This window comes from Hylobates moloch, unplaced genomic scaffold (assembly GCF_009828535.3).
Source record: "Hylobates moloch isolate HMO894 unplaced genomic scaffold, HMol_V3 SCAFFOLD_2, whole genome shotgun sequence".
In the NCBI taxonomy this organism is placed as follows: domain Eukaryota; kingdom Metazoa; phylum Chordata; class Mammalia; order Primates; family Hylobatidae; genus Hylobates; species Hylobates moloch.
The window spans coordinates 127986089-128009950 of record NW_026652277.1 but is presented as its reverse complement, the minus strand read 5'-3'; the positions used below and the strand labels follow the sequence as shown (position 1 = coordinate 128009950).

Sequence of the window (23862 nt, the reverse complement as noted above, 5' to 3'; positions counted from 1 at the left end):
CTAGTCTATAGCCATACCAATTATATAAATACCTTTGAAGGTGGGACTCAGGCATCAGTAATATTAAAGCTCTTCAGATGATTACAATGCGTGGCCAGAATTGAGAACCACTGCTAAAGTGCTGAAGAATATGGGCTTTGGCATCAGAGAGAGCTTCGTTTGAACCCAAATCTGCCACTTACTAGCTGTGTGACCCTGAAAAAGTTAGCTCTTTAAGCCTCAGTTTCCTTATCTATAATATAATAATAGTACTTACCTCACAGGGATAAATTAAGATTGAAGGAGATATTGAATATCAATGCTTAGCAATTATGCCTGCTAAATGATGTTTAATAAATACTATTATCATTACCCTTCAAATGCAGTAAGGGTAATGATAATAAGACAATAAGATAATAAGATGATTTTTCTAATTACATAAAATTATACTAGCCACAACATATTAATGTGAATCAATTAATAAACAGCAATTAGTATGGCTGTGAATATATAAAACCAACTGGCCTGTGAAAGTTTAGACCTACATTTTAATCAATTTGTGCAAATACATTTAATTTTGTTCATTAGACATTTATTGCACTTCTGTTATGTGCAATGTACAGTGCCAGGTGATGTAAGGGAACAAAAAAATCAATTAACTACTCAACTACATGGAAACTGAACAACCTGCTCCTGAATGACTACTGGGTACATAATGAAATGAAGGCAGAAATAAAGATGTTCTTTCAAACCAATGAGAACAAAGACACAACATACCAGAATCTCTGGGACACATTCAAAGCAGTGTGTAGAGGGAAATTTACAGCACTAAATGCCCACAAGAGAAAGCAGGAAAGATCCAAAATTGACACCCTAACATCACAATTAAAAGAACTAGAAAAGCAAGAGCAAACACATTCAAAAGCTAGCAGAAGGCAAGAAATAACTAAAATCAGAGCAGAACTGAAGGAAATAGAGATACTAAAAACCCTTCAAAAAATTAATGAATCCAGGAGCTGGTTTTTGGAAAAGATCAACAAAATTGATAGACCGCTAGCAAGACTAATAAACAAGAAAAGAGAGAAGAATCAAATAGATGCAATAAAAAATGAAAAAGGGGATATCACCACCGATCCCACAGAAATACAAACTACCATCAGAGAATACTACAAACACCTCTACGCAAATAAACTAGAAAATCTAGAAGAAATGGATAAATTCCTTGACACATACCCCTTTCCAAGACTAAACCAGGAAGAATTTGAATCTCTGAATAGACCAATAACAGGCTCTGAAATTGTGGCAATAATCAATAGCTTACCAACCAAAACGAGTCCAGAACCAGACGGATTCACAGCCGAATTCTACCAGAGGTACAAGGAGGAGCTGGTACCATTCCTTCTGAAACTATTCCAATCAATAGAAAAAGAGGGAATCCTCCCTAACTCATTTTATGAGGCCAGCATCATCCTGATACCAAAGCTGGGCAGAGACACAACCAAAAAAGAGAATTTTAGACCAATATCCTTGATGAAAATCGATGCAAAAATCCTCAATAAAATACTGGCAAACCGAATCCAGCAGCACATCAAAAAGCTTATCCACCATGATCAAGTGGGCTTCACCCCTGGGATGCAAGGCTGGTTCAACATATGCAAATCAATAAATGTAATCCAGCATATAAACAGAACCAAAGACAAAAACCACATGATTATCTCAACAGATGCAGAAAGGCCTTTGACAAAATTCGACAACCCTTCATGCTAAAAACTCTCAATAAATTAGGTATTGATGGGACGTATCTCAAAATAATAAGAGCTATCTATGATAAACTCACAGCCAATATCATACTGAATGGACAAAAACTGGAAGCATTCCCTTTGAAAACTGGCACAAGACAGGGATGCCCTCTCTCACCACTCCTATTCAACATAGTGTTGGAAGTTCTGGCCAGGGCAACTAGGCAGGAGAAGGAAATAAAGGGTATTCAATTAGGAAAAGAGGAAGTCAAATTGTCTCTGTTTGCAGACGACATGATTGTATATCTAGAAAACCCCATTGTCTCAGCCCAGAATCTCCTTAAGCTGATAAGCAACTTCAGCAAAGTCTCAGGATACAAAATCAATGTACAAAAATCACAAGCATTCTTATACACCAATAACAGACAAACAGAGAGCCAAATCATGAGTGAACTACCATTTACAATTGCTTCAAAGAGAATAAAATACCTAGGAATCCAAGTTACAAGGGATGTGAAGGACCTCTTCAAGGAGAACTACAAACCACTGCTCAATGAAATAAAAGAGGATACAAACAAATGGAAGAACATTCCATGCTCATGGGTTGGAAGAATCAATATCGTGAAAATGGCCATACTGCTGCAGGTAATTTATAGATTCAATGCCATCCCCATCAAGCTACCAATGACTTTCTTCACAGAATTGGAAAAAACTACTTTAAAGTTCATATGGAACCAAAAAGAGCCTGCATTGCCAAGTCAATCCTAAGCCAAAAGAACAAAGCTGGAGGCATCACGCTACCTGACTTCAAACTATACTACAAGGCTACAGTAACCAAAACAGCATGGTACTGGTACCAAAACAGAGATATAGATCAATGGAACAGAACAGAGCCCTCAGAAATAACGCCGCATATCTACAACTATCTGATCTTTGACAAATCTGACAAAAGCAAGCAATGGGGAAACGATCCCCTATTTAATAAATGGTGCTGGGAAAACTGGCTAGCCATATGTAGAAAGCTGAAACTGGATCCCTTCCTTACACCTTATACAAAAATTAATTCAAGATGGATTAAAGACTTACATGTTAAACCTAAAACCATAAAAACCCTAGAAGAAAACCTAGGCAATACCATTCAAGACATAGGCATAGGCAAGGACTTCATGTCTAAAACACCAAAAGCAATGGCAACAAAAGCCAGAATTGACAAATGGGATCTAATTAAACTAAAGAGCTTCTGCACAGCAAAGGAAACCACCATGAGAGTGAACACACAACCTACAAAATGGGAGAAAATTTTTGCAATCTACTCATCTGACAAAGGGCTAATATCCAGAATCTACAATGAACTCAAACAAATTTACAAGAAAAAAACAACCCCATCAAAAAGTGGGCAAAGGACATGAACAGACACTTCTCAAAAGAAGACATTTATGCAGCCAAAAAACACATGAAAAAATGCTCGTCATCAGTGGCCATCAGAGAAATGCAAATCAAAACCACAGTGAGATACCATCTCATACCAGTTAGAATGGCCATCAGTAAAAAGTCAGGAAACAACAGGTGCTGGAGAGGATGTGGAGAAATACGAACACTTTTACACTGTTGGTGGGACTGTAAACTAGTTCAACCATTGTGGAAGACAGTGTGGTTATTCCTCAGGGATCTAGAACTAGAAATACCATTTGACCCAGCCATCCCATTACTGGGTATATACCCAAAGGACTATAAATAAAGACACGCACACGTATGTTTATTGTGGCACTATTCACAATAGCAAAGAGTTGGAACCAACCCAAATGTCCAACAACGATAGACTGGATTAAGAAAATGTGGCACATATACACCATGGAATACTATGCAGATGTCCTTGTAGGAAATGGATGAAATGGAAACATTATCACATAAAAAAGGACAAAAAAAAACATACTACCAGGTGGGAATTGAAAAGGAAAACATGGACACAGGAAGGGAAATCACCAGGGACTTGTGGGGGGTGGGGGAAGGATTGCTAAATGATGAGTTAATGGGTGCAGCACACCAACATGGCACATGGATACATATGTAACAAACCTGCACGTTGTGCACATGTACCCTAAAATTTAAAGTACTATAATTAAAAAAAACTCAATTAGATGGCCTATACAAGATTTCGACTTTGCTTATCTGTCAGTATGTTTGCTTTATAAAATCTATCTGATGGAAACAAGTTTCAGAGTGAAAGAGCTACTTATGCTCAGTTTCGACTCTAGAAATGTATTTTATGTATTTGCTGACAGTGAATGGTATGAGAATCAGCAGTTAAAAAAGGTGCCATTTTGCCACAGAAGACTACTCACCCCATTTCATATATAAATAACTTGTAAGATGAATATGTATTAGCATAAGTGAACTCTTACCTGTCTCAGTGTCCCAGAGCTTAAGATACCTGTCATAGGCTGCGCTGAGGAACTGTGTCCCTGCAGTATTGAAGCAGATATCCCTAACAGCCTTACTGTGACCTAAAGGTGGAGTCAACAGAAACAGCAATGAGGTGAAGTATCATATATCTTCTTCTCTTAAAACATAAACACCATAAAGAGAAACAGCACATAAAAGACTCTCAGCTGTGAGTCAAGATCACTGGAATGCCATTGCCTGATTTACTGACTTAGAATATGTTATGTGTGGGCTTCAGAATGTGGGCGTTTTTTTCCCCTTGAAGAAGCTCCTCAGGTGATTCTGATGCATAACATCTCGGTTAAGAACCAAGAGGAAAAGGTTTAACTTTTCTTTTAAGTCTGCCATAGCAATTACTTAATATGCAGTACATACAAGTGATGACTAGCTAGCCAAGAATTTATGGAAATGTAAAAGACCAATTATTGCCAGTGAAAGAAATGGCTGCTGGAATTTTGGAGGTTCACTCTCAGATTGTTCACCAGGCTGCAAGTGAAAACAAAGTGCCCTAAACCTAAAGTTCAGGAAACTGTAGCCCTTGTTCAATAATTGTTTATTTCTGTGATCACATTACCAAATTTCATAGAAACTGATTCAGAATGTAGAAGACTTTCTGAAAACTATATTAGCTTGCACTGTTTTTTAATTTTTATTTTGAGGTAGGGTCTTGCTCTGTTGCCCAGCCTGGAGTGCAGTGGCTGGATCTCAGGTCACCGTAAACTCAACCTCCCTGGCTCAAGCGATCCACCCACCTCAGCTTTTTGAGTAGCTGGGATTACAGGTGCACACCGCCATGCCTGGCTAATTTCTGTATTTTCTGTAGAGACAGGGTTTTGCCATGTTGCCCAGACTAGCTTCTTTTAAGATGGTATTTTGACAATATACTAATTTTAAGGTGCTGATTATTATACTTTACTTAAAAATGAATATTGCCAGATCAATCAACTCTTTTAAAAGTTACAGGGAAAAATAAAATGTGGCTAAACAAAAGCAAAAATGTTCCTATTTTTGCCACCCCACCATGACCAAGACACATACAATTGTGCAAAATGAGCATGGCACAAATTGTTAACCACATGCAGCAGCTCTAAACCATCACCTCCAGTGAACTCCCATCAGGAGGTATGTGTCATGGTAATTAGGCATCCTTGCCTACAGCTGGAGTCCCAGTCAGAGCTGCTATCATCTCCCTCAGGAGGAAAATTTCAGTTTTCCACAGAAAAATGGTCTGCCAGTAGGGGGGAGACAGATGCAGACCAAATCCACTCTATCTGACGGAGACCTTTTGTTCCCCTGTACACAGCTAAGAGCCTTCCACAAGTCTTCCTTTAGGCTGCGGTGACATCTTAGGCAGTATTAATTTGTGCAGGGCGGCCCTAAAATCATAAAGCACTGCCGAACAGACTCCCACTTTAATCTAAAAACAGAGCCACTACGAGTCACACCATTTCAATGTGGTACAGTTAAATTTGGAATGAGTAACTAGCCTTCACATGAAATTTGACAAAGACAATAAACCTTTCTCTACCAAAAAGTCTGGTTTGTCACAAAGCTGTCCTCCCTTTGGCCTTCTTTCTTTCTTCAAGGAGTTCTCTCAATCTCATCCTTTTTTTATGCTTTAGGTGCCAATTCCCAGTCTTTCTTCAAAGCTCGACATCTGGCTATCTAATTGCTTACTGGACATTTTCACCTCAATATCCCAAAGGCAGCTCAAATTTGGTGTATCTAAAACCTTACCATCATCTTATGTTCCTTCTTGGTGAACGGCACCATCATTCATCCAGCCTCATGGGAGTCACCCTAGATTCCTGTCTCACTGTGATCATTCACATGCCGTTACTAAATCTCACTGACTTGAACTCTAATACATAGTTCCTTTCTTCTCTCTCTCTGCTGCTTTGGTTCAGACTCTCATCATCTCTAAACCAGACCTATGAAATAACTGTGTAATTCATTTCCCTTCCTCCAGGCTTGCCCTACCAAATCATCCTGCGTATTGCCATTTGATCTTTGTAAACTTCAAATCATGTTGCTTTCCAGCAAGAGCTCTTTAATGGTTCCCCAATGCCCTCACAACAGAGGCTAAACTCTTTATTAATGGCACAGGAGGTCTTCCATACCCTGGTCCCTCTCTTGCTACTTTTCTCCGCTTTTGTCTCTCACCATCCCCCACACTCTGACGATCCTGAAATGTACGTGGATCCCCTCAGCAGCGCACTGTCTCACACCATTTTTGTTTTGCATCTGCTGCTCTTGCTTCCTAGTTCTCTTTCTTTGTCTAACTGGGGACACTGACTCCTCCTTCCAGATTCAGCTCAAGTCTATGAAGACTTTACTTCCTATCAGTGTAGTAAAATTATTGTCAATGATGTTATCTTACTTTAAAAATTCTTCCCAGATTTATGTTGGAGAGAAAAGAAGCATTACCAATAAATGTTCTCAGACAGCGCCGGTCTCCATAAACCTCCCATAGCTGGGGGAGAAAAAAAACAACACATGGAAATATTACTTTTAATAAAGGTCTTTCAATCAATAACAACAGCCCTATGCTGGTTATGTGTGTGCATATCTGTGTGTGTAAACACACAGCTTCAATCATTAAATATTAAACACTGAATATCATTAAATACAGCTTGGTGCTGCCAGTTTGTGTTATATTATTTGGAACACACACACACACACACACACACTCAAAACTGAAGAGTTTTAAAGATATTTACATCAAAAAAGAGACAACTATAGATGGAGTTAATTCAGGTGAGTTTTCATTTTCATCCTGTTCTTTTCTATTTCATACATTTTCTAAGATGAAAAGTTTCTACTTTTGTAGCACTACAAATGACGTTTAAAGGAATTAAGTGTTATCAAAACCGCCATGTATATAACATTTTGATACTGAAAGCCTTTTCTGTTTACTTTTCTGAATAACAAGTATTACAGAAGCTATAAGAAAATGATGATCTAGACTAAAATAAAAGGCTCATAATTCTCAGCATATCTAAGGTGGATTAATACAATAGCTTCAAGGCTAGCTTTATTCTTGACTGCCTTGAATCCAATTCTCAACAATGTTGCTAGTACTCTAAAATAGAAAGCATTTCCTTGCCACTGGTGCCAATAGGACACAGTCTCAGTTACTGTAGCATACTAGGAAAGGACCCTTGAGACCTGGTTTCTTGCCCATGACTGCAATCATTCCTTGTCTCTTAGATGTTATGCTCCAGCGAGCACAAAACTGTTATTTTCAGCACACACCATGCTGATCCATTCTCTTCACTCTTTTCAAACATACTCTACTCCTGTTTCCTCATCCTTTACTTAGTTAACCATCTTACTAAGGTATGCTTCCTCTCTGAAACCAGCATATCTTGTGCTTGCCTCTGTAATAATCATTTATATCATAATAAAATGATCATCCTAAGGGGAGGGACAGTGCCTTTATAAGCTTTTACTTTCAGTTCCCTGCACATAATAGAATGTTTATAGAAGTGAACTAAATTGAATTCTATGCTTTTTTGGTTGGTCAAAGAAAAGACCAACATCTCAATTAACATGGTTTGTACAAAGTAAAAGTAAAAGTTAAGTAAAATGGGGGTTTTTACTCCAAAATGTTGGCCTGTCATTTTAAGCTATTAGAGACAAATGCCTAAATGGTTGCTCTTATAAAAAGTGGCCTTTTTTATTGTTAATATCCATGAATTATTTACAAATGATAAAATTTTAATGACTCAACTTTTCAAGCCCCAAGAGCACTATAGGGTTGGTATTTATTGAACCATCATAATGGTCCGGACAAAGAGAAGACACAAAACTGGTAAGATTTAAATTTTTTTCAAGACATCCTGCATATTCAGGTTGAGATGCATTGGCAACTGAGTTTTTTCTACCACACATTCTATGACTGACAGAAGCTAAAGATGGAGCTTCCCAAGACTAGAAAAGGTGAAAGAAGGGGCTGGGAGCAGTCCTGTTGCCTGGTGTCTACTAGTATTTAGAAGAAAAAGGATGAATTACATTTTCTACTTTCTAAAAATGGGATTTCTAACCTATGTCCTCTCTATTTCATAAGGTTTGGAGAAACAAACTATTACATATACAAAATCTCTATAATGATTAGTGATTAAATATTTATACGTCCAAAGCCAAAATGATTGGATTACATTCTCGTCAGTTGTCTAAGCTTAAAAAGGGGCCTAGCCACCACGGGCGCCTGTAGTCCCAGCTACTGGGGAGGCTGAGGCAGGAGAATGGCATGAACCCAAGAGGCGGAGCTTGCAGTGAGCTGAGGTTGTGCCACTGCACTCCAGCCTGGGCAACACAGCGAGACTCTGTCTCAAAAAAAACAAAAAACAAAAAACAAAAACAACAACAAAAAAAGGGGCCTAGCCAATTGGACCATGGAGCCATAGTTGATTTTATGTTTGGAAGTAGTTCATAAATTGCTGCATTTACAGGATCTAAGAGAAAATAATTAGCTTCTAATTGCCTAACAAACCAAAATTTATTTATAACTAACCAAACAGATTTAAACAAAGAACTAGCTTTGCAGCACTCCTACTCTGTTACTGAAAACTCACCTTAATTTTACAGTCCATGGAACAAGACAGCAATAAATGGCCAGAGAGAGGAAACAATCTGACTGCACTGACGCCCTATAAAAAGGTATTACAGTTATCAACCAGAAGCATTCAAAAGATCAGCTCAAATGAAGCATCAAGAAAAGACAGTATATATATATATATTAAGACAGCATATATATATATATTTTAAGCAGCCTAATTTGCTATTTTTCTTCATTCCAAAAATCTCACCCCAGAATAACTTTCATTAGCATTCCAAGAGCAGGCCTTACTGACAATAAGCTTTTGAAGATTTTTTTTTTTAACCTTTAATATTAAGTTCCTCATCCAACGGAATCCTGAGTCAATCAAATTGCTAATGCCCCCACTTCTCTTCCCTTTTTTACTTAGCCCTTTGCTTTTTGCAAAGAGTTGGAAATTACAAGTTGGAATAGTGCAGATGACAAAGAATATCAACATCAAAATTTTTCATGTACCTTATCTCTGCATTAGTTTAAAAATTACCACAGTTTATAAACCAGGGCGCATCTAATCTCTGAAGTGTGATAACCACAGAGCTAAAGCAAAATTACTGAAGCTAAGCAGGAGACGGTGCTAGTACCAGCCCATTACTCACTGATTTGGTGCCCAAAAGGAAGAAGACCGTAGCAGGAGCTTGTGGGGAAAGGCCTGGCTACAAGGATACAGGACACTAAATCATGAATGCTATGTCATGGCCAATTCAGATGGCCTTGAAGACTGATTAGTCACTTGTGATGGATGTGTGGGCACCTCCAAAGCCTAACTCAGGGTTACATTCAATTTGACTTCCCTGTACCTTTACCAGAAATACTAAATGCTGCACATCAACAGCTAAAACTTTATGTTGGCTTCATTATTATAACATTACAGCAAACAGAAACAACCAACTTGCTTACCTTTGTGTGTCCAGACCACACATGAATTTGTTTTTTGGGAAGATAACACTTCTCAGGTGGCATAGTTGACCGTAGATTAACACCAACATCCTGAGGTATGTGAAGATAGGACCTGCCTTGATAGTCATACATTTCTTTAACTGAAACAAAAAGGCAAAGAAAATCAATAAACAAATACAACCCATAGTCATGAAACCTACATTCTTAAAATAACATTTTATTCACAGGTATATCATTCCATATTAAGGTTTAGGTAATAACACTCCAATGATGTCAAGATCATGAATCAGCTAAGATTTAAGTGCTTAAAATAACTGCTATCATTTACAACTAGAGGTAGTATTTCAAAATTCCTAAATATCCAGAGATTATAGACCTTTAGATAAGATCTATACTTCTTTTCATCACTTACACATCTTACTAATCTATAAAGACTTCACTGTGGCATAATTACAGCAAGGGAAGATAATACTTGGGCCTTGTTAGTCACTGGTAAAGAAGCAGAAGTAAAACAGGTTAAGAAGGAAGTTAAAACAAAACAAAATATATCAACTATCCTTTTCCCCTGCTTTCCTCTTTTATGCTCTTCCAGTTCCTTTTCATTTAACTTTTCCCACTTTCATCACAAATTTCACAATAAAGTCACCTGTGAGAATTAAATGACATAGTGTATATAAAGCAATTACCAGCATGCCTGGCACAGAATAAGTACTCAATAAATGTTATTATTATTGTTATTATAGTTTTAAGCACCATAGTACTAAATAGACTCCTTGGAGATAAAACTGAAGCCTGAAGAACCAAATATGGCTTAATCAAACCTAAATATCCGATGTAATGTAACATTAGAATAAGCAACACTGTAAATGCTAAGCTATTCTTTACAGTTTTAGATAATCACTATGTATTTTCCTAAATATAACTAATTTTTAATTAACAGGTACATTCTAGAATACTTACGATTTATTTTGGTGAATGTGCATTTCCTTTTACAAGTCAAAATAAGTATGAGAGCCTTAAGCTCCATCTTTTCACATGAAAATCCAAATTTATTCTGAATATAGTTGAATAACAGTTATGAACTGTGAGGATACCTGAGTATTTGGCTTCATTAAAAACAGTTAAAATGACTGGGGCACTATTAATACACCAAGAGTCAACTTTATCTTACAAAAGAATAGATTGTGGACTATTCAAGTTTCTTTTTTAATCTACCATTTAATAAAATTCATTAACACTTGGAAAAAAATTATCTGTGGCTATCATTAATCATGCTATTTTTTCTCCTTTATCAGTATACAGAAGTCTGCTGTAATTTCCTTGGGATACAAATTGTCCAACACAATTATACTCAACCTAATCATTTTATTACAGCGGATAGTGAGGGTACTTGATATTGTATGAATGGCGAACAGAGTAAATATGAAGGTTTTTCATAAAAATGAAGATGTACAAAAAATATGTTACCATGTAAGATTGTCTTCTCCTCCCCAGGTTTCTCTTCTTCCTGTTTTCCTTTTTTCTGCCTCTTTGCTGTGATTTCATCCAATTCTTTTTGCTCTTCCTAAGAAAATTAAGGAGTGAAATTTAAAATGAATGTTCTAGAACCTCATTATACCTAAAGTTGGTTATAAATTCTTTATAATGAGTTCTACATATCTGGTCCGAGTATGTTCCCAGGATAACAAGCTCAACACTTTTTTTTTTTTTTCTGAGATGGAGTCTCACTCTGTCGCCCAGGCTGGAGTGCAGTGGCGCGAATCTCTGCTCACTGCAACCTCCCTCTTCCTAGTTCAAGCAATTCTCCTGCCTCAGCCTCCCAAGTAGCTGGGACTACTCGGTGCACACTACCACGCCTGGCTAATTTTTTCTATTTTAGTGGAGACGGGGTTTTACTGTGTTGCCCAGGCTGGTCTCAAACTCCTGAGCTCTGGCAATGCACCCGCCTCGGACTCCCAAAGTGCTGGGCTTACAGGCCCGGCCAAGCTCAAGTCTTCTATAAGCAGAGATTGATTACCTCTTCCACAAATTATGAAATGGTACTAAATACATAATGGATACTAGATAATACTTTTCAACTATATAAAATCAGTTTTCAAAACTCATCCTTCTGTGACACCTAGAAATAAATTTTAACATGTTATACTAGTTATACAAGTAAAAAGACAAGGCAATCAGAAAATCTAGTTCCAGAATGGAAACTGAATTTTAGCACATAATGTTGTTTTTCAGTTAATTGTTTCTACATAGTCCTAAGGATGTAAGTGATAGCTATACATTTGTGACACAACTTTTTTGGGAAGAGCTGGGGACAGAAGATGGGGTAGTAGTAAATCTCTATCTATAATAACAAGTCAACAGATACAATCTAAAATAAATAAAAAATAGTAGAATAAGTTTATTCATCTTAGATATCACCTGTTTACTTCTATTATTATAAATATAGATTTACTGGATATAAGTAACAGCTAGAATATAAGCTTCATGAGGTCAGGATTTTCTTGATCTTGTCCACTACTGTATGCCTGGGACCTAGAACACTCTCTGGCTCATGGAGACAGTGAGATTAGGAGGTGAGGAAGGGAACGGCAGGGCATTTACTTTACAAACTTTATAGTAGTTTTTAAAATATACATAGAGATAAAATTTGTTTAAAATTTTAAATAAATTCATAAATCAGTAAAACTTATAATCAATTCTAGTGTCACAGAAGGCTGATTTTGTAGTTACTATCTGAATGTCTAGTATCAGAAGAGTAGCTACCATAACAGCTTAATAGCAATATCAAGGAAATCTTTATGAACATTGTTCAATATTGTAATTTAATAAAAAAGCATGAGAGAAAACAAATCGGCAGAAAAGGTAAATAAAAATATCCCAAAGAAAAACAAATCAATTTTATTGTATATTTTCAATCAACTAAAGGCAGAAAAATTTTGATGAGTCATTTGGTTCTCTAAAGATATCTCAAGTTTATTAATGTAGATATCCTTCATAGAGATACAGCATATACCTGAATTGACAATTAAAAAAATCAAAGCTTACTTCTGAAGGTTTGGCTACATCTTTTTCATCCACATATTTTGCCCATGGTCCCAAGAAACCATCAATATTGGATGCATCATTTTCTTTAAACTTTTTCCTCTTTTCTGTTTTCTTCTGACCAGTTTCAAATACAGTTAAACCTACGTTAACCAAAAAATAAAATAAAAAAAAACCTGAGAGATTACAAAGATGTACATTTTCTAAAGAAATATGAACATACGTTTAATTTTATTTCATATGGTTAAAGAAAGATGATTGTCCAAGTGACCCCAGAGTTATTAAAAAACAATCTACATGAATCTACCACATACGCTGACTCATGCTACAAAAAAAAGGGATTCAACGTTCCGGGCAAAGACACTTAAAACTAATTCAATATTCTGCAAATTCTAATACTGTATACTTAAAGAAGAGACCCAAATATGCACTCCTACAATGGCGCACAAGCCTTTTATTGAATCAAAAAGCTGTGTCAGTGGATTTGTACGACTTTCTGGAAAAAACTCAGAAACTCATTATTGCTAAGTAATGATAAAGTGACCTTTGGAAGCAAGAATAAACTGTAATTTATCATTTTAAAACTAAATTAAACTAAATTACTGTAAGTACTTAATAACTTATCTTCACTTCACTTGTAATGCAAAAATGTAAATCAAACAAGGTTTCACCAGAAGTGGTATTCCTTCCAAGTGATTTCAGTCTCATCTTGACCTCTAATATCGTTAACGTTAACAGTAAAAGAAAAGGAGAAGGAGGGTGTTTCTGGTTGAGATTTTGATTTGATTAGTAGGAGGTGGCATACTGTGTATAGTCATTAACTTGGAAAAAGAAAGGTTTGTGGAATCATAGTCACAAGTTAACTAAGAATCTAGCTACCTTTAGATGGGACTTGCAGAGGTCTAGCTTAAAGAAGAAATGTCTATCTATATTAATTCAGGCTATGTCTTATAGTAAAAGCCTGTTAAAATTCTATTTTAACAATAATCTAGCTCATGTGCAGAGACCAGCCTGATCACATAGGATCTATAGCTACTAAGCACAAATGTCCCATGCAACCAGCAAATTACTTTTTTAATTGCATTTTATGGATAATATTCTAATGGACTGATGAGTCTTGTGACAAGTTAGCATTTAGCATATGATGTTTTGTCTTATTGTAAGTACAAAATGAATATGAATACAAACATACATAAAACACATATTCAAACTCAGCCTTCAAAGCAACTCTTCAAAGACAATCTTCACAGACTTACCAAATAAAGTATTTCTACTCTGTTAAAATGAAGCTTGACATTAATGTTGAGAAATCAATTGCCAAAATTATCTATACATTAGTTATAATTTATTGAGTGATTTCTACAGGGTTGGCATGGTGCCAAGTACTCAAAATAACTCAAAGAGATATGTATCATTATTTTCCCTACAAGGTTACACAACTAGTAAGTGGCAAAAGCAAGCTCTAAACTGTAACATTTCTGAACTATATTGCTCTAAACTGTATTGCTCCATTGTTTCAACTTTAAAAAAAAAAAAGCGCTAAATACTATTTTTTACTGTCTAATTAAAGTCACTCTGCAAGACACTAATTATAGATGTGTAAATATATATGATATCAAATGTTTCAAATAAATTACCTTGATTTTTTTCAGCTTCTTCTACAGAACCAATATATTTAGCAGACACTTGATGATTATCTAATGAAGGGTCTAATGCATAACCTGAAAGGAAAAAAGTGAAAATTATTAACTCCATTTTGCTGTTTAAATTCATTTTATTATTATAATACAAATATACACATTTCACATTTTCTTTCCCAGATGTCAAAAATGATCTTTAACTCAGGACCAATCATTCTGCCCTGAGCTATATTGCTTCCTTTTTTTTTTTGAGATAGGGTCTCACCCTGTCACCCAGGCTGGAGTGCAGTGGCATAATCTCGGCTCACTGCAACCTCCACCTTCCAGGCTCAAGTGATTCTCCTGCCTCAGCCTCCAGAGTAGCTGGGATTACAGGCATGTGTCATTACCCCTAGCTAACTTTTGTCTTTTTTTGGAGAGATGGGGTTTCACCATGTTGGCAAGCTGGTCTTGAACTCCTGACCTTAAATGATCCACCACCTTGGCCTCCCAAAGTGCTGGCATTACAGGTGTGAGCCACCTCTCCCTGCCTCTGAGCTTTATTTCTATTTAGAACCCGAAGCTATATTTTTCTATTTAGAGCCCAAAGCTCAGGCTAGACTCCAGAATAATATGTTTCTTATAGGATGAATTTTGCCTACTGACATTACATTACTAAGAGCCTCTCTGGCCAACATACCAAACTTTAGTTTTAAATATTCTAAGAGCTTGAAAATACATATACATGATGCATTTGGAAATCTAGAAACCATTTTCCTTTTCTTCTTGGTAATAGATATTGCAGGGCTAAGTTTATCAAATTATGTAAATTATTAAATAATAAAAAAGGGTAAGAAGATTACATAAAATCTAGCTATTATTTTGAAAATACCATTTGCAGTAAGGACAGTCCTCCTTCCCAATCTTAATATATTTCTATTTCATCAATCATTCTTTATATTTCCTTAAAAGAAGGAAGGATATCTACCAGCATATGAATGTACTTTTTAAACTAATTATAAAGTATGTAGCTACATATAAATGTGGTCTTCAGTGGTCTATGGGAATTTAAGGAAAGAAAGTCTACCTAAGTTAGCTCAAATCAGTTTTTTTCTCAAATGGGTGTGCTAGCACAGTAAATGTTTGGTAACATTAGTCTGGTATTCACAAGAGTGCTAAATCACTGATCAGTTTATGGCCTACAACTCGTGTGTACAATAACAGAATACATAAAAAAGTACTAAGCCCATTTTTTTTAAAGGGCACATCCTAGTGGATAGACTTATTATTTTCATTTTCCATCCAAAGTAGTCCCAGCTACTCGAGAGGCTGAGGCAGGAGAATGTTGTGAACCTGGGAGGTGTAGCTTGCAGTGAGCTGAGATCGCGCCACTGCACTCCAGCCTGGGCGACAGAGCAAGACTTCATCTCACAAAAAAAAAAAAAAAAAAAAAAAGAATATAGGGAACTTCTTTTGGGGAACAGAAAAAGATTCATCATGAAGCATGCTCTTCAAACAAGCTAAGGATGTAAGTTCTCAACTCACCCTCATGATATGCTAGAACAGAACCAACCACCTGGCTATTAGCTGATTTGCATATAGATTTTTTTTCAGCATTAAAATATGTTCTTAGCCAGAGGAGAGAGCTTGGTGGCAGAAAATCAGCCTTTGGAGTAGAATCTCTGAAATCACAGGTTCAAATCCCATGAGTTATTTTATCTTTAATCTCTTTGATGTACAGAAGTGTTCTGTACATAACTTTTTCCAAAAAATGAGACTTTTATAAGCTCATACCAAGTTAAAAGTTTCCATTTCAATAATAAAAAACGTATCTAGCTAGAATGTAAATTTCTACTTTGAAAGGAGACTTCACGTCTACATAAATGGCATTTCATGACGCATCAGGAGGGGTGAAGGAGTAGACAGAGAGGGAAGAGGTATCCCTGTTCCTTGTCTCTGTGTAAGCACCATTCCCCAACTCATCTGGCCACAGTCTTGTTACTCAGAAAAATAGGTTATGCTTTCCTCTTGCTCCACATCCTCTGTGGTAAAAATCTTTACTGCCATACCACCATCCCCACTACTGCCTTCCACCCCAGGTGATTAGGAAACAGTATTATTTTCCTTTATCAAATAAGAGTGAAATATTTGGCCTTATGTCTTACTACAAATCAGCCAGTGATAGAACATGATCTAACTCTAACACTACTAAATTTCAGTCCAATTTGTTTTCTCACTATCTTGTGTCTCAAATAAGTGAAGTTTCTGCATTTCTTAAATATTCCTATCTATCTTTCTGAAGCTTATTTTCCCTTTTATCTTTTTAATGGAGTTAATGTCTACTTTCTTCCCTTTGGCAGTCTTATTTGAAATGGCCATAATATTGATTTTATTATTATACCCTTAAGATTATTAAACTAATAATAATATTAAAACTAATTCCATTAGGTAAATGAAAAGAGACCATAAACGATTTGCAAAAGAATGGTCACAAATATATGAAAAAACCTTCGACCTCACTAGTAGTCTGGAAAAATCAAGTTGCAATAAAGAAATATAATATTTTGATTATCAAGTAAACAAAAGAAAAACAATCATATGGATCTTTGATGAACAGAAATAGGGCCGGGCATGGTGGCTCAGGCCTGTAATCCCAGCACTTTGGGAGGCCAAGGAAGGCAGATCACTTGAGGCCAGGAGTTTGAGACAAGTCTGGCCAATGTGGTAAAACCCCATCTCTACCAAAAATACAAAAAAAAAAAATTAGCTAGGCATGGTCGTTCACACCTGTAATTCCAGCTACTCAGGAGGCTGAGGCACGAGAATTGCCTGAACCCCAGAGGCAGAGGTTGCAGTGAGCAGAGATCCCACGACTGCACAGCCTGGGTGACACAGCGAGATCTTGTCTCAAAAAAAAAAAAAAGAGAGAAATAGGACTTTTATACACTGTGGTGGTAGAGTAGGTTCACAGAATTCTTTAGGAAAGCAATTTGATAATATATACCAAAGGCTTTTAAAACACATATTCTTTTACCTATTGTTTGGGAACTCATTTAAGAAAATAATATAAAATAATATAAGAACCTGTAAAGTTTTATGTACAAAAATATTCACTACCACGTTTTAAAATGCACTTTGTAGCATAACATACATCACATTTTTAATAGTGAAAACTGGAACCAAACTGAAATCTAAATGATGTAAGTAATTCTTTTAAAAATTATATCTTTGTTCAGTAGACTATTTTTAAAAAATCATTTAAAAATGTTAATAAGGGCGGGCACGGTGGCTCATGCCTGTAATCCCAGCACTTTGGGAGGCTGAGGCAGGTGGATCAGAAGGTCAGGAGATCGAGACCATCCTGGCTAACACGGTGAAACCCCGTCTCTACTAAAAATACAAAAATTAGCTGGGCGTGGTGGCGGGCGCCTGTAGTCCCAGCTACTCGGGAGGCTGAGGCAGGAGAATGGCGTGAATCTGGGAGGCGGAGCTTGCAGTGAGCTGAATAGTTTTAAATCCTTATTCTTGTTATAAGGTAATTTAAGAAGAAAAGTAGGTATCAGTATAAACTTACTTGGACTTTTTTTGTTTTGTTTTAAAGGAGACAAGAGAACTAAATTATTCTTAAGGTCCTTCTAAAGTCGAAGACAATAGGTCTTTAAAAGTCTCTTATTATAGGTTAGAATATAACAAAATCATGATCTAACAGTTTATTTTTATGTGCTGCACATTACTTTAGATTTACATGGGACCCCTTATACAAGCAATAGGTATAACATATTTGTAACCATTTTATTGGACTGGAAGTGTTATAGAACTGCTTTGGGTGATTTAAGTGGTATATAGTCTTGGCTGTGATATTTGGTACATTCTAAGTCTATTACAATCTTACCATGGTGAAATATGATCTAATACATGATAATTCTCTATACAAGCAGTTTCCATGTACATTAAATTTTTAAAATCCCACCACTGATAGGATGTAATTATTTTACGTAATGAATTCATGACTATTCTCTTTGCTGATACCCTTCAGTGATCAAGAGAAAGCATTTCCGAGATAAGATTTGAGAAACAGAGTAAAGTTAAATAGCCTATAATAAGACAAAAAAAGTAACCTCTTAACACTATCTTTTCATTTGCCAACTTTAACAGCAATCTACATGTAATGGATATAAAATAACAAATGTCCATTATCTAGTATGACAACAAAGAGCATTCTGGTTAAGATCACAGAATATTTCCAGTACTCAGAAATCACAGTGGATTTACAATGACAGCTAAAAATATGAGTTCACCTTCCCATTTATATAAATATTTAAGGATATGTATAGGAAGGCATACTACCCTTTCTGAAGGAATCCAGTGAATTTTAAAAGCCAGAAGATAAAACAGATTAACACACACAGATCACACTTCTAATAAAGCCAAAATTGAAACTGCTTAGGTGTTATCACCTTACCATATGTTGCAAAAGTTCTCCTTTGCTGCTCAAACATGAAATCATTGATATGAGCTGGTTCGGCATATCCAGAAAGCATATTTCTAGGGGCAGCCATTTGTTGTGTCCTAAAGGGATTTTCTGGTCCAAACTGCAATGTTACAAGAAAAAAAAATAAAATAAAATAAGAGACAAAAGTTCTGAGTATATGGAAGTTAGAATTACTGGAATAACTGTACAAAAAAAGGGCCTATTAACCTAACTGGGAACACATTAGCCTGATACGGTTCAGTGCAGCTGGGCAATGGCTGATTAGCACCATTTGTCAGCCCCTGGGACAGAAGGAGAGGAACCCCTCTCACTCAAATCTATATGTAGCTATTTATTCCAAGAGCTCAGTAGCCACATGTGGTTGTCAGCTACTACATTCGCATTATTGTAGAAGTTCTACTTCACAGTGATGCTCTAGATAATTGAGAGTTACTATAGTTTCCCCAAACCATGATTTTGGGGGTTTGGGGTGACTTTTATATCAACAGCGGCACTGTGATATAGTTTTTTTAAAAAATACACGTTTCTTTTCCACTACTTCCTCAAAGTGGGAGACTCAGAATACTCAATATTTACCACAGCGCCTGGCATATAGAAAGTACTAATGAAGGAAAGATTAATCAGAATTCCACTGGGGGTGGAGGATAGAAAAACAGACAACAAAAACAAAGTGCTTGAAAAAGTCCCTAGGAAAAGATATTGCAAAGGTCAATAAAATATCTCTACTCTGAGAAGTCACACTATGAAGAGTCACATTACTTGTCTTATACCAAATAGTGCCAAATTATTATTTGTTTATAATACTTTTGAGTTTCCAGAATGTTTTTCCAAATGCTATTTAATCCTGACAAGTTAGAGAAGTATTCTCCTTCTCATGTTGCAAATGAAGAAAAAACCCCCAAAGGCAATGTATTTTACCTGCCCTAGGATCCAAAGTTTTATTAACTGGCAGAACCAGAGCTAGAACAAACCGTAGTCAAGCATTCTATTACATCATAAAGTTCCTTAAATGCACAATCAGAGCCTCTAACTTTTAAAAATTGAGTAAAAAATTACCAGAATATATTATGTCAAGTGCTATTAATTTAATGCTATTATAAAAGGTACTGGGAAAATCCAACTCTTTTTTTGTTTGTTTTTAAATAAAGAATCAAATGAGCTTCTCACTTTGGAAAGGGCGAAAATAATAGGATATTTTCATCTGAACTCTGTAAGACTCACTGTCATGATGAATTATTTTGACATTAGAACATTGTAGGTCATTACCATTAGAAACCATCTCTTCTACGATACATTTCCAGACCCACAAATAAAATTACTCATCTTCTCTTAACCAGTACACTGCATTCTCTAGATATCAACATTATACTATGTATGAAAATCTGAATTTAAATGTTAGCTGTGCCTTACATTTTTTCTGCTTTAGAAGAAAATAAATTGCTACAAGATTCCTATATATTGACAGCTTCCATTTATATGTTTAAAATGATTCAATTTTTAAATATCTGATTTATATACAAAGCTTTTATTAGTATATATTCTTAATTATAATGGATAGTGCAAGACTTTGCAGCCCATATTAGTCCTTCTTGTGCCTACTGATGGGTGAAAAATGTCGGGGAAAAAAATCTAGATTGCTGAATGCTAGAAGTAGCAGTCAACTTCATTCAGTCATGAAATTTATTACAAAAACAGGAACAGCCATAAAATTACAGATAACAAAATGATTTAAAAGTTTCCTAGATTCTCTACCCACTACAGTCAGCTATCATCCACAGAGCAGCATCTGCTATTTCCGGTCAGAGGTGGGGTGGAGGGGGCATGGTGGGGAATCCAAAGTGATAAAAATCCCCATTGTTCTTAACTGTTACTCACATCACATATAACAGATGACCAATCATTGTCCTTTAAGTAACTTTCCATTTTAAAAAAGGAGACTACAATTTCCATACTGTTATTTAATTCAGATTTTACTAAAAAAGAAAGAACAATTTTTCTACAGGCCATACATACCAAATTGGCTCCATTTTTTTTTTTTTTTTGAGACGGAGTCTCGCTCTGTTGCCCAGGCTGGAGTGCAGTGGCGCAATCTCGGCTCACTGCAAGCTCTGCCTCCCGGGTTCACGGCATTCTCCTGCCTCAGCCTCCCTAGTAGCTGGGACTACAGGCACCCGCCACCACACCCGGCTAATTTTTTGTATTTGTAGTAGAGACGGGGTTTCACTGTGTTAGCCAGGATGGTCTCAACCTCCTGACCTCGTGATCCACCCGCCTCTGCCTCCCAAAGTGCTGAGAGTACAGGCATGAGCCACCGCGCCCAGCCACTAGCTCCACTTTTTAAAGAAAAATTATCGGTGTAAAATAACTGTGATTTCTATACAAAGACAGATCCATATATTAAAGCTAGGTATTATATAAGGTACTATACCTAAAGCAATCTAAAACTTTACATATGCCTACTACACCTAAAGCAATCTAAAAATTTACATATGCCTATGTCTCATACAGATTTAGGCTGAGGCAACAAAAAACTCTTCTAGTTATACAAGGAATCAGTGTGAGGAGGATTTATCTACTGGAAGCTATTGGAGCTGACCTTAAAGACACTGAATATTAACAGAGGAAGGCAGTGAACACTATTTAGCAGGACTCAGCTCTTCCCAATTACTCAAGATAGGTCTCTCAGCTGTTCTTGGTCCCTGTGAATGTGCAACTCTCTTAGTTCTGGAACAACCATTAAAAAAATACAACAGAGCATACAGAAAACACATAAATTTGATTTCCAAACACTTCTTTTCAAGTTTTGGTAGTTAACTGAGTTTAAGAGTAAATTTGTGCTCAAGTGATTTATAACAAGATATAAGTAAATACGTAACATAAATATGAATGTATAATATATTCAAGTTCATATGCGTATTTAACAATTTTTAGCTCAAACAATAATGAAGAACAATATAGTAAATTATAATTGCAATCTCCTTATATAAAACATACACATTTAAGTGAGAAAATGTTTGCAAACCATACATCTGGTAAGGGGTTAATATCCAAAATACACAAGGAACTCAACTCAATAGCAAGAAAATAAATAACTCAATTAAAAATTGCCAAAGGACCTGAATTTCTCAGCATTTCTCAAAAGACATATAAATAGCCAACAGGGGCCAGGTGCAGTGGCTCACGCCTGTAATCCCAGCACTGTGGGAGGCCAAGGCAGGGGGATCACTTGAGGTCAGGAGTTCAAGACCAGCCTAGCCAACATGGTGAAACCCTATCTCTACGAAAAATACAAAAAATTAGCTAGGCATGGTGATGCGTGCCTGTAGTCCCACCTACTCAGGCGTCTGAGGTGGGACAATCGCTTGAACCCAGGAGATGGAGGTTGTAGTGAGCCGAGATCACACCACTGCACTTCAGCCCCGGGTGACAGAGCGAGACTCCTCTCAAAAAAAAAAAAAAAAAAAAAAAGCCAACAGGTATCTGAGAAAGTACTCAACATTACTAATCACCAGAGAAATGCAAATTAAAATCACAATATCATCTCAAACCTGTCAGAATAGCTATTATAAAAACGATAAAGGGTAACAAGTGTTGGCAAGGATGTTCTGGAGAAAAGAGAATACTTGTACACTGTTGGTGGGAATGGAAATTAGTGCAGCCACTATGGAAAATGGTATGGAGGTTCCTCAAAAAATTAAAAATAGAACTACCTTATGACTCCAGCAATTTTACAAGTGGGTATGTGTCTAAAGGAAATGACATCAGCATGTCAAAGAGATATCTGTATTCCCATGAATCAACCTAAATGGCTGTCAATGTTTGAATGCATAAAGAAAATGTGGTATGTCTTCACAACAGCCTACTATTCTGCCTTAAAAAAGAAGGAAATCTTGTCATTTTTGACAGCATAGATTAACCTGGAGGGCATTATGTTAAGTGAAATAAGCCAGGTGCTGGGACAAGTATCACATGATCCCACATGTGGGATTCAAAAAAGTTGACCTCATGAAGCAGAGAGTGAATGGTTAGCAGGAGCTGGGTAGGTGGGTGGGGATGGAATGGGTGATGTTGGTCAAAGGATGTACAATTTCAGTTAGATAGGAGGAGTAAGTTCAAAAGGACAATTGTACAACATGGTGACTACAGTTAATAACAATGTATTCCTCAAAACTACTAAGAGTAGATTTTAAGTGTCTCACCACAAAAAATGATCAGTACATGAAGTAATGCACATGTTAATTAGCTTGATTTAGCTATTCTACAATGTATACATATTAAAAAACACATTGTACATTGTAAATATATACAATTTTTGTTAATTAAAGAATTAATTTATTAAAAAGTATGTAAGTACTAATTCAGATCACTACACCCAAAGTATGTATGATGTTCCCGAGGACGGTAAGTATTCTTAAACACCTGTCAACTGAACGAAGTAGTGGTTTACTTATAGGGTTGGGAGAAAAGCACTCTTAATTTGTGAAGATGCTGGTTGATAACTCTCAGAGATCTGATACTATAAGGATGTTGACCTCAAAAATCTTCAGTAGGTAGAGTATTGGTGAGTCAGCATTTTAGCAGCATATTATAACATTGCAGGAATTAAGACAATTTATACTACTAAAAATGGGCTATATAAAATCATAGTTGTAAGTTCATATACAGAAAAATAACCCAAATTACTGAATATATAATAGTATACTAGGTTGTTGGTACATTTTTCATTCATATTTACTACAGTCATTATTGTTTAAAGATTTATAAACAAATTTTAAGGTGAGAAGAGTCTGTTAACTTAATTATTTCCTGCAAATTAAGAGAAGATCCCCACAATTCAATTTTATTGGTGGATATTATGTCAATCTTGTAAGGCATAAAAATATTAGTATGAGAAAATTTCATTAGTGCTGGTTCTATGACCTTTGGCCTCAGTTTCCTCATCTACAAATAGAAGATTTGAGCTATATGATTTCTAAAGTTCATCATAACATTAATATTTATAGCAGCCTTTATAGCCAGATTTTTAACAGTAACTGGTGTTTTTTTTCTCTT

The 23862-nt window shown here is 36.1% G+C and overlaps 1 protein-coding gene across 1 annotated transcript in view; it reads right to left on the bottom strand.

The window, feature by feature from the left end:
- Positions 1-23862, bottom strand: part of CDC40 (cell division cycle 40) — a 53581-nt gene that overhangs the window by 13869 nt on the left and 15850 nt on the right. Inside the window, exons 3-10 of the mRNA XM_032156529.3 lie at positions 18781-18910; positions 14337-14420; positions 12703-12842; positions 11125-11221; positions 9658-9797; positions 8738-8812; positions 6588-6633; positions 4121-4222 (exon numbers count right to left, since the gene is read on the bottom strand). Of these exons, the coding sequence (XP_032012420.1) occupies positions 4121-4222; positions 6588-6633; positions 8738-8812; positions 9658-9797; positions 11125-11221; positions 12703-12842; positions 14337-14420; positions 18781-18910 (814 nt within the window). The remainder of the gene's footprint in view (positions 1-4120; positions 4223-6587; positions 6634-8737; positions 8813-9657; positions 9798-11124; positions 11222-12702; positions 12843-14336; positions 14421-18780; positions 18911-23862) is intronic.